At 44.5% G+C, this 12,387-nt stretch overlaps 1 protein-coding gene across 4 annotated transcripts in view; it reads right to left on the reverse strand.

Moving 5' to 3' along the window:
- Nucleotides 1–304: 304 nt before the first annotated feature.
- LOC135241625 (SH2 domain-containing adapter protein F-like) overlaps nt 305–12,387 on the reverse strand; it is a 67,602-nt gene continuing 55,519 nt past the window's right edge. For all 4 annotated transcript variants that reach the window (XM_064312166.1, XM_064312165.1, XM_064312168.1 and 1 more), the window contains 3 exons: nt 6,960–7,134; nt 6,616–6,735; nt 305–1,271 (listed from right to left, as the gene is read on the reverse strand). In XM_064312166.1, coding sequence (XP_064168236.1) covers nt 1,085–1,271; nt 6,616–6,735; nt 6,960–7,134 — 482 coding nt within the window. In that variant the 3' untranslated portion in view covers nt 305–1,084. The remainder of the gene's footprint in view (nt 1,272–6,615; nt 6,736–6,959; nt 7,135–12,387) is intronic.

Here is a 12,387-nt window from a genome sequence, read left to right on the forward strand (position 1 = left end):
CTGATGTTTGGCATACTTGAAGCAAAATTAAAGTTTTTGTAATTACAGCTAAAGTATAAGGAAGTATAATTTTTTCCCCTGCGTGTGTTTTTTTTATACACTACAGAAGAAATTTTTTTTTTGACAATCGAGGTTTGAAGGAAGTCGCCCAGAAATGACAGTGAATGTTTACACAAGCACACGCTTTTACTGCAAGACAGGGCTCTCGGTGTCTTGCTGACGGAGGCCATGCTTCCCCTTGCAGCTCCTTCTTATATTAACTGCTCAATGGAACTGTTACAAATATACAGTAGTGACACACAGGTCATTTCATCATATTGTTTATTATTTTATTATCTTATTTTTTAATAATTTATTGTCACATGTGCACAACCAAACCGAAATAAGAGCAATTACATTAACGAAAGATGAACGGGGGAAACAAAACATGTAAAAGGGGATAGGCTTGAAACATGCTCATGGATTCTCATTGGCCACTCCTGCTCCACCCCTTTAGTCAGATACAGGCTACATGATTTCTGGAAGGTTCCTTCCCCCGAAAAGATGGTCAGTGTGTAAAGACTGCACTGTAAGCAACAAATGGTGGCAGAGAAACACACAAGTACTACAAAATACAAGCATCACATTTGATTGAACAAAATGTAAAGGGAAAAAAAAACAGTAGTAACTTTCACAATATAACTCGTTTAAAAAAAATGTTCTACTTCCTTGCTTCAAAATAATGAGAGGGCCAACTTGAAGAAGAGGAGGTGTGGGGAGCTGGCACTGGCTGAGCTCTTTGGCTCCTCACATACATTCCGGTGGAGAGGTCTTAGGAATGCGGTGAGAGATGGAGAAAAAGACTCCGCTCTGAGACCAGGGTGGAGGGTTAACGAGAGAAGCCGCCGCAGCAGTGTAACCATCCCCCGCCCATTTCCCTCTGACCTTTGACCTATATGCTCCTCACCACTCCCTCTGACCAGTTAGGGCCAGGACTCTGGTGAGGGGAAGTGGAGTGGAGCCCAGAGGGGAAGTCGTTCATGCCCCTGGGGTGACCCCTCTTTTCCGTGTCCTGCGGGCTCTGCGGGCGTGCCGCGCAGCTGCACTACAGTGTTCTGATAGCCACGGGGTACAGCAGGGACATGTGCTCGGCCCCTTTGATTGGCAGCTTGCGGCTGGAGTAGAAGTGGATGATCTCGGGCACGCTGTCGAAGGGGCAGCCGTTCTGGCCCAGGACGTACTTGTTGTCTTTGGTCCGGGACAGTTTCATGTGCATGAAGCCTTGGCTGCTCCTGAAATCACAAAGATAGAGAGAGAGAGTGTGCGTGTGAGAGAGTGAGAGAGCGAGAGAGTGGGAGAACAAGCGAGAGTGCGAGAGAGGGAGGGAGAGAGAGAGAGAGAGAGGCAGGCTGTGTGATTGGACTCTATAGCCTTGTCGAAATGAGAAATATGCAAATTCTACCACATACTCCAGTTCAAATTGCGACCACTGGGAGAACGGCCCAGCAAATATCTCTGAGAACAGCAAATATTTAAGACACCGCCGTACCAGCCCAGTATTGTGAAATAGAGTCCGTTTCAATGCCCCGTAAAAGACCCTCAAGGGGATACATGTAATAACGTCTATCAAGAGAAATGCTGTATTGGCACAGCCAGCACTGACAGATTAAAATGTCTGCTTGCTGGTGAAGAAGACCATTTGCTCTTTAAGAATTTCAAAAACGTGGAGCCATCTGCAGTGGGGGTCGGTCCGCTGCAGATTTTGGCTTCTATCCGCACATCAAAAAGGCAAGATAAGCCTGCTAAGCTCCAACCAAGGGAACTAATCACACTCTTACTGCTTCTCATGCCATGCCTGTGCTATCCATGTGTGTATACACAAAAAGGAGCTGAGTGTCTCAAGAAGCAAGTCCACTGCAGAAGACGAAATGAGCAAAAAGCTTTTTGCTTTCAGAGAAAGCATGCATGGTCTACTCTAGATGATTGTCGCTTTCATTTATTCTCCTTTAAATTGACAGTGCTCTCAATTTTGGCCACTCCACTCAAGCACACAGCTGTTTAATAGCATCTCTATGTTATATTAGTGCTAACCCGGCCCTGAATTTAAACTCACAGTCCGTTACCCACAAAGAACAGGGAAACACATTTGGATGGTTAGAAGACTAATGACGAACCCCACCGCATAGAGTTGCCGTACAGGGCATCGCAGCCACCAAATCACATCCGTGAGACCAGGACACCTCAAGCTGCCCCCACAGCTTTTCTCCACTGTTCTTCACGTGAGCACCGCCTGTACTGCGGTTCAGAGCAAATGGAGCCCAGAGCAGCTGTAGCATAGAGTAGTTGTAGATTAAAGTGGCTGGAGGTGTGACTGTCTGGAGTGGATGGAGGTCAGTGCTCTTGGAGGTCTGACCAGTTAGATATTACAATAACTAGAATCCCAAGCAGAGGCTACAGGAGACCTGGGAACATGCACACTGACCATGGAGCAGGATGATACAGAAGTCCTAACAGAAAGTATGGTCAGCATCAAATCCGCAAACATACTGTTGATTGAAATCTCCTGCCATCTAAGCTTAGCAGCCAGCACACCATTTTCGATCCTGCTCCAAGAAGCAGGAAACAGGCTTCAGGGTACAGAGGGATAAAGAGGCCAGAAAATTCTATTTTAAAATGATAATAATAATATTGGTGCTTGGTCCCCTTATAATAATAATAATAATAATAATAATAATAATACCCTCCAGATGGAATCAAACCATTATAAAATATATAATGTAATCAGTTTTCTGGGGGAATTATTTTGAATAAGTTTTTCTTTTTTTAATTTTTAAAATTAGCTACAATTTTGAGGTCAATACATATTCAGTGATTACTAGGGTTACATTTAGAAGGCACAGGCATCAATATATGCATTTTAAATTCCCAAATTACTTATCTTTCAACCTCACGCTTCTCATGTTTCGGGTGAATTGAGAAGCTATGACGCAATAGAAACAGAACAGCTGGCAAGGAAACAGTGGCTATATTGGAGACCCTTCTGTCAAGAGCTATCCTTACGATTTATTTCAGCATTTTCCTCTGGAGTTTGGGCTTAGTTATCCACCATACGGACATGATACCCCTTACCCAGATTGCATACTAACAAGGATGTGCAGTCAAGGGTGGCCGGTTAACAAGTGAACTACAAAAATATGGAGTTTCCTCCATAAATAATAATCACAATAAGAATTATTGAGCCAATCAATGACAAAGATTAAAGACAACCTAACAAAATACATGAAACAATGAACTAACTTCCCGTTTTGAGGGAAGTATTGTTTGATGGGATGGGACCTTGTATAAATATCCTGACAAATAATTCAGCTCTGCGTATCCGTGAAGTGCAGTCTATTCAAAATGACGTCTTTTCTTGAGATCCACATTATATAGACCATAGACCATAAACTCCTTCTCCAAAATATCAAATGTTTGTATGAGTTTTCAAAAAAAGCAAGTGGGTTTTAAAATGTAACGCTGCATATAGATAAACTCAGGAATGCAAGAAATATCGGTTATATTTTTGTTATCAGGGTACTGGTTCATACTGTAAATGAGGCTGACAAAAAAATAAATTAATAAATAAAATAAAAAATAAAAAAATTGTAATGCTTCTCGAGGCAGGCTTCCAGAGAGAAGCCTTTTTGTACTGGAAAAGGAAATTCTCTCTACTCTTCTGACACATTGGCTCGAATTATCGATTTAAGAGCCCTGGCTGCTCTTTTTAAAAAAATTCTCAAAAAAAAAAAAAAAAAAAAAACACACTCTGAACCTTTCAACTTCCCCATGTGGTCAAACATCAGCCGGCCTCAAAGCCTGACCCGGTGTGTGTTGTCTTTCATCTGCGATCGCTCTTCCCAGCTCGCCCCTGTCACCCGGCCTCCTGCGGGGCCCCTCCCGAGACTACAAAGGCGCGGGCGGTTTAAACAGGGCCGTGAAAGCCCGGGGCATGTCAAAACTCTAAAAAGGGCACTCGCCTCGGACAGGACATGAAAAGACTCTCCTGCTCCAGGAAGGCGAGGACCGGACCCAGGGCGCACTGCGAACGGCACCCTCGTCAGCCACGGAAAGCGCCAAAGCGCAGCTTAATGGCATCATGAATTTTTCAGCGGGCGTGAGACATGAAGCGTCTACGTGCAGGGTCCCCAGTGTAAAGACTTCCAAGGGGGGAGAAAATGTTTAGCATTAGCACACTGAACTGGACCATTACCCTCCGTGTACAGAGGCACTGTGAGCTCAGTGTCTCAAAAAGCCTGATTAAAGTGGGTAGTTTGCTGTCGGTGCCCTTATAGTGAGGAGGATCGAAACTAATCCAGCTGCGTGAGTTTGGGTTTCTATCCCAAGCATCTTTTACTTGATTAATTAATCCATCATATCGAAACACCTGTCTTTCCCAAGACACATTTAGATGTGATTACAATTTTAAACATGCTACAGAGGTCAAGCAATGGGCTGATATAAGCAATTAAGATCAGAAGTAAAACAGCATGCATACATACATCCCATGTGCCCATGGTTCATGCACATAGAACCCGTGTTTGTCTTTGTTATCTCCGCCTGGTGGCTTTCCTTTCCAACCCCAAACCCAACAGTGTAGCACCAGCTACCAGCACAACATAACGTATGCTCAGATTCCAGACGCATGCAAAACATCCCTGAGATGGGCTAAGTGACATGTCTTTGAAACACCCTGCTAACCCATATTCCCAGAGTAGCATTTGCACAGCTGTCTGGAGGACAGGAACTGACAAGAGTCATGTGCAAACATGGAATACCTTCTCTCAGACATAAAATTGAAAACTAGACATCATAAGGGACATATCAGTGAGAAAGCTCTGTTACACCTTTCAGACAGATATACTGCTTGCATAGGATTTGAAGCTATATGCACACAACTCTTTGACAGTTACCTCCTGTTCTTTTTCGGATTTCTCATTGGAATGCTTGAAGTGGCTCTGATACAGGCAGGAGGTGAGGTAGCTCCAACATGAATATATGGCCTTACACTCACAAAAAGATAAGCCATGTAGCTCTGAGGAGACCGAATGACAATGAATTCTGTAATGAGTGCAGATACCAAACAAAGACCACGCAGCCAAATAAAGCGAAAAATAAAAGGAGAAAGATGAGTGGTCACAACACGTTGCAGCATGTCACTGTTTCCAGTGCAGGACATCCAGTCCTCACAGCAGCCCAAAGGCCCGTCCCGCCTCCTCAAGCCTGCCCTTGCCCTCCATGGTGGGCAACATTCTGGGCTTGGCCGCACCACCATACTGCACTATAGGGGATGGCAGACGTTACAAGGGTTTGTGGAAGCGTCCAGCCAGATAACCCCTCCTCAGGTCACGCATGTTAAAGAAGTAAGCAGACAGTAGTGTGAGTGAGGAACAGCACTTAAAGCCTCTATAGTACCTAAGCCTTGCAGAACTACTACAGCTTCATTAACAGGGTTATGGAGCATCATTTATCACTGAAGTGCCACCGGCAAGCAGGCTGCCACTGCCCCCACTGCCCGCCCGCCCGCCCAGCCCCAGCCCCAGCCCCCCACCCCACCCCCCACCCCACCCCACTCCACCCCCCGACTGCAGCACCGGCGGTCCCCTGTCGGCCCAATCAAGCATTGAACAGTAATTGCCTCAACCTCAAGGCCAGGCGGAGGGGGCAGCGGACAGCTGAAGTTAATGGAGCTGGCAGTCAGTCACTGGAGAGCGTCATTCTTCCCAGCCCGCGGTCATCAGCACACCTTGAGCTGACAGGGACTCCAGAACAAAGCCCCAACCTCGTAAAATGTCTGTGAAATCTTCTAACTAAAGGTTTTATTCTAGAATTACTTTGTCAGATGATAACATTTATAAATTATATTAAGTTGAAGAATAGAACTTCATTAAATGATTATTTGACATTTAGTATGGTGGACAAAACCCCCACACTGACATGAGTCTCCTGAAATTCTTCCTAATTATTTTTAAATCATTTTGATAAATGGTGAATCTTTGGGGTTTGTTTTTTTGTCAACCTCCACCCTCCAGTTATTCTGAGGCAATGGAAATGACTGCAGTCAGGTAAGAGCGCGGTGGGGTCATGGCCAGGTGACCTGCCCACAATGTCACAGCAAGCCCAAACAAATCAAATGACTGTGTGTGGGCGAGTGTGGAGGAATGACGTTCTCAGCTCCGATTGCATTAGAAAGCCGCGTTATGGATGGGGTGGACAGTGGGGTCACCGAGGTCAGGGCAGCGAGAGACAGGATTGGATACCGAAGAGCCTGAGTCAGCTGCACACAATAAAAGATGTAAGATGGTAGACCTCACTCTCCATTAACATTGTGCATGCAGGTAGTGTACAGGACGGTGTTGCGCAAGTTGTGTTAGTGGTATTGAGAGTATGCTTGTATGCCGTTTGCTTACATAAGAAAATACCAGAGGAAACACGTCAGAGAGGGTGTTGTACACTTGCTGTGCAAATGGGAGTGAAAGAGGTGGTGCTCGGTCTGTTTGAGATAAAGCGCGATGTGACGTGCGAGGCAGCTTGCAGAGAGAGCACAGAGGGGCTGTTTCACACACAGTGCGAATGAGAGTCACGCTGAGTCGGCCTTACTTGAGGGACAGGGAGAAGTCGTTCTTGCTGGTCTCGCTGTTCCTGACCAGGTAGCTGGCCTCTTTGCACAGTCTCAGCAGGGACTCCGCGTCGATCCGGCTGATTGCTCCATGGTACCAGCTGGGAAGAACAGGGAGAGGAAAGCGTTTAACCCTAAAAAAAAAAGAGCAATCATAATATTTTTATATTCACACACAAGGTCAAATGTTATCCCGCTTCACGTCTGGCTTGTGTATATTAAATGAAGCCTGTCAGTGTGGGACGGCAGTGTACTGAACCCCTTTCCTCAGCAATCAGACCTAATAGAAAACATGACGGAGTGACAAGAGACAGACTTTACTCACAACTGGCTCTCAAGGGGCATGGAGGGGTCGATTCGCTCTCCTAGGGCAGGGGCACAGTGGTCCAGTGAGCCCAGTTTGGTGTTCACCAGGCAGCCGCTGGAGTGCCTCTGGGACAAACGTGCCTTGCCCTCCTTGGTGGGCGAGATTTGGGGCTTCTCCACGCCGTCAAACTGCACTATAGGGGAGGACAGACGGACAGGAGGGGTTCATGGAGACGTCCTGCCAGAGAACTCCCTCTCAGCTCACCGCAGTTAAAGCAGTATGGTGGCTGTCGTGTGAGTGGGGACCATCGCTCAAAACCTTTACAGCACCGTCTACCACAGCTTTATTAATAGGGATAAAGTGGATTTTACAGTAGCCATTTCCTTGTTTAGTACGTGAGGAGCATTAAAATTTTAACAGGTAGAACAAGAGAAGGTTTCACATATTATACACCATTGGGCTTTTATGGAAAGCGCTGTGCAATACCTTCTCACGCTCAATATATTTTCATTCCGTTTGTACTTGGAAAACTTGGAAAAAAAGGTTTGCTAGAAGAGGAACAGAGTCTCTGTATGCTCCTGAAACATTTTTAAAAACTGGATCTCTTTGAAATGGCAACCAACGGGCAAAAATACAATAAATCCATAAAGCAATGTATGCTGTTACACAGTGGCCTGTACTCAAATTCCAGTGAGAAAAAAATAAGTATGAGATAACCATGGAGCTGGCCCTGGAGACAAAGCCACAGACGCCATTAAAGCAATAGGACCTCCTGTCTCTTCCTGGGGCAGTGGTGTTTTGGGTGCTGAAGGTACTCGTTTCAGAATGAGCATCTGGGACCGCAGCAGTGGGGGGGGGTTTGGCATGCGTGTGGCCCCACGGAGCGTTGCAGTCACCTCCCCCCCTCTTTCCTCCACTGACGTGAGGTCAGGCAGTGGCACAGGAAGTGTGATCAGACCCAGCAGTCACAAAGGCAGAAACTTCCTCGCCCGAGGCCATGTCAGGGCAGGGGGTGGGAAGTGGACCCCACCTCTGAAAGGGACCTCCAAAATGGCTGGCCAGCTTCGTTTAGTTAGTGCGCAGGGTGAAACTGCCATTCAGCCATAACAGGGAGTCACTCTGCTACAGCACAAACACTCTCAGTTTCTTCCCAAGCCTGCCAGGCTTAAGATTTAAGGCCAACATTTCAAAATATCACTCTGATGGAAGGAGAGAATGTAAAACAGTGGTAGACCACATTCCTCCAAGCTTTCTGCCACACTTTAATGGAGAATCTTGCTGGACGGCTATAATTACACTGACTCAACAAAACAATCGCAGATGAGGAGACCCATGAATCACAATGTGTCAATGTTGGGGGAGAATTCTGCTGTCTAGACCAGATCTGGAGCCAGAGGATGGCTCTACTGATTATTGATGGCCAGCGAGACGTCAGGTTTCCTCACACAGTTCTCAGAGGATTCCGCCCAGTCAAAAAAAACAGCAGGTATATCGACTGATGTCAGCGTGATGGCCGATACAAAGCATGAGCTTCACTGCATCACCAATAAACATACAAAACAGTGCAGTCAAAGTTGCTAGAGAAAGTAAAAATGTTCCATGCAGCAGCGTTCATGGCTCAAATTTAGGTATAGCTTATTTCCACACTGAACACTAGGGGCTCCCCCACCACCTCCTGAGAACTGTCAAACCAATTCAGAACTCAATGACAAAAAGCTTGTTTAAGTGCAGATCTGATCCAAAAATTACCATAACTGTTAAAAGGTACTGTGGTCTATGCCAGGCGTCATGGGCAATTGAAAATAATTGCACATTTTACAATATTAAAAACTGTGATAGTCCAGCACAAAAAACAGTGAGTGGCTATTGAAGGGAGTTCAGATTAAGGAAAGCCACTTTTTCCTCTGCTAGTCATGTTCATGCTCCTGTTCATACAGTAAGAGTGTATAAGTTAAGGGGTCAGTTTCCATGGAAACATCTTGAGTGAGGGGAGGCGAATTCACACACACCTGTCATTTGTGACAGATCACAAAATAAAGAGAGGGCCAAGCTGTGAACTCCACTGTGGTCTTCGGTCTTGCTTTCTATTCCCCCTTTCTGCTGGTTACTCTGGTAGTTACAGGTATGTGTCACACAGAATCACAGCCGTTTTTTTAAAAACTCACATTTCCCTGAGATAACCAATGCCGGCACATTAAAGGCATACTATGCAGGATTTTTTTTTAGCTTTGCTGTGGTCCTGTTTGCAATCACTCTCCTCCTCAGCCTTCAACCCTGCCCACTCACCTAGAGTAGGCTACCTGACCAAATTACCAATAAGCGAATTCATTAGAAAATACAGGTAAATTTCTCCCATCAATTACTCAGGATGGAGCTACCACTCATAGCTGAATAGAATTTGATATTTGTTCTTCTGTCACCTGCCTTTAGAGCTGGTCGGAACACCCCCTCTCCCAACACTGCAGTGGAGAACCACACTGACTATGTGGGGGGTGCATCGGAAGCATTTCTGCCCCAACAGTGCTAACCTCTCTTCATTACACAGTGTCATGCCTTAACAACACGTTAAAAATGTCTGTACTAGAAGAGAGTGACTGGAATCCTTGCATCACAAACACTTCTCAACCAGACAGTGATGGCCAAAAAAACCTGCCTCTCTTCTATCCTCAGATCTGCCCGCCTCCCCCTAAGTCAGGTTCTGTAAGTAATAAGCAGAAAGTGATCCACGCGGACGGGGGCCTGGAGGGGGCCAAAGGTGCAGAGTGGGCTGTGCTTACTGCATGTCAGTCATGATGCCGCCTAACCTCATCTGCCACAGGAGACAGGATGGGATGGGGAGCTGCCTATTGCAGAGAAGCCACTTCAGTCCCACAGTAACACAGAGAGGTGACTCAAGCATTAAAAACTGACTCACTAATTAAGCCAGTTAATTAATTCTCATTTACATCATTTACAAATGGCAGGTCAAACATATCTGCACACTGCTCCACCGAGCAGCTTAGCAACTTACAATCCTCCCCCCCACCCCCTTCTCCAGTTTGAAGTTTGAAATGATTAATGAGTGCAGCTAGGGGCATAGAGAATGAAGTGTGCAGGCCTGACCCTGTTTTGTTAAAAATTATTACACTTGGTGCCTTGATTGATGCCTGTGCTGTAAATAAATAACAATAAAAACAACGACAACAAAAAAGATTTAAACATCAATACATTTTCCTCAGTAATGAGACTGAGGAAAACAAATCAGGAATATTCAAGCAAAAATGCTACTAGGACACAGAAGAAACCAACTTTTATGGAGATCAGATCTGGATTCCTTTCATAACATCAGCAGAAGGAAGAGGAGTATGAGACTGCCCTACTGGCAGATAATTAATTCACATCAGAAAACAAAGGCACAAGCTCTTCATCCAGCCCAGACAAAGGACTGTCATTCAATTTATATGCAGATGAAATCTTTTTCCCCGAACAACATTTTCAAATATGCTAATGATGCTGGATGAGAGAAGCACAGTTCCACTCTGAAACTACACACAGATTTTCACCACTGAGAGACAGTAATGAAAACGCACAGGTTTTAAAGTGACCCACACACTATGCTCAATCGCGCCTGGGGAACTTTTACGAGTTCTAAAAAAAAAAAAAATGCATTAAAGGTACGGAGATTACAGTGTATGTCTATATGGTTCAGGGGAGTTTGTGGAGGCTGTACAGATAGTTTATAGTGACCTATCAATCTGCACAGATACAGCAAAGTGCAGTGCTCATCAGCTTTGTTGGAATAAAGTTCTGGTAGGAACCAGATAAGTATGGCCTTGGGAAAGTATAATGACACACCAATTGCAGATCAGATTTCCTGTTGAGATTCACCCTAAATAAAATCCCCAACAACTCCCCCAAATCTGACCAACTAGTAGGGGAATGAAGGATTCACAGATCACATTCTCAGCATTTTCAGCAGTGAGCTGAGAGCCTGCTGGCTGCTGGACAAACACACAGCGATGACAATTTGGTTCCTGAGTGTATATACTGCACAAGCTGAAGAGGGAGAGGATGCAGTGAGAGGGAAAAGCACAAGCTGGACATTACACCAGCCATCTTCACTGGATTTCCCAGGCACAGGACCCACAGTCCCACCATTTCCCCAGCTTAGATCTCACACCTTACCCTTCAGGTTGTGTTCCTGCTATACCAGCGGATCTCAACCTCATGGGGACTGCTGGTTTCCATTCCAACCGCAGTTGCAATCCAAACATTTTAATAAGCTGTTCCTTTTTCTTAATTAGGTTCTTTTCACACTTTGATCGATTATTTACCCTCTTAAGCCACATTATGTCAAAAACAGCTGTGCATGCCATGAAGAATAAAATCCCATGTTCGCATTGTGCTTATTGTGCTATATTGCAAGTAATATAACATAAATAGGTAACAAATGTCAAAAATTATTTAACTGATCAAATTAAAGCCTGGGGTGAATCAAGAGGCCCCTAATTTGAACATATGTTTAAGTTCTTTCACATTTTATTTCCTTTAACATCTTAACACAATGCTGGTTTGGCTCATTATCGTTCGCTTTGTCTTTGAATTCTTCAATACCTTGCAAATGGTAGATAATGGTAGATATCCACACTTCAACCAGTTATTGATATTCCAATTGATTCACCTCAGTCTTTAATTCAATCAGTTAAATAATTCAGCTACTTTAAAAGCACCTAATGAAGAAATATTAACAGCTCGTTAAAATTCTGCGATTGTAATTGTGAAAATCAGCATATACAGTGGTCCCTAGGAGCATGGTTGCGAACCACTGTGTGAGACAGACCTGAGGACAGAGGGACTCCGGTCTCTGATCATACAATTGCTTTGGCTCAATGTGTCAGCCAGCTGTGGATGAGAAACATGGAACGATGGAGGGGCTGAGGACCACAGAAAAACCAGTGCTGAGTTCTCACCTTAAAGATCGGACCTACCGTGTGGCGCGTGGAAACGCATAAACTCAAGTAAACCGATTCTATTTAGCATAGTCTTCTATATTACATTTGGACTTAGGTTCTCCTGCCATTTTTCATTTAAGACAAATATAATACATTGTAATAAAATAAAATAAAAAACTTTGAAATCAAAGCCATTCCTTTATGTAAAATTAGATTACAATCAGTTAATCCTTTATTAAAGACACATTAGAAGATAATAATGTTTTTTACTCCAGTAAGCTCGAAATGAGATAATAAAGTAAGTACAGATGGTCGTATTATTATTGGTTATTCCTCTACCAATGATTTAGATTCTGTCTGTCTAGTGTTTGGAAAGAGAAGAGATTGATAGGATTAATGAGCATGTATAAACTCTGGGAATATGGGTATACTACACTTGCAATTATCTGTGTTGAAGGCTGTTAAGCAGCCCTGTTGTGCTCGCCTGCATCAGAGCAAGCCATTTCCTGCTTCAT

The sequence above is a fragment of the Anguilla rostrata genome, chromosome 16 (genome assembly GCF_018555375.3).
Source record: "Anguilla rostrata isolate EN2019 chromosome 16, ASM1855537v3, whole genome shotgun sequence".
In the NCBI taxonomy this organism is placed as follows: Eukaryota; Metazoa; Chordata; class Actinopteri; order Anguilliformes; family Anguillidae; genus Anguilla; species Anguilla rostrata.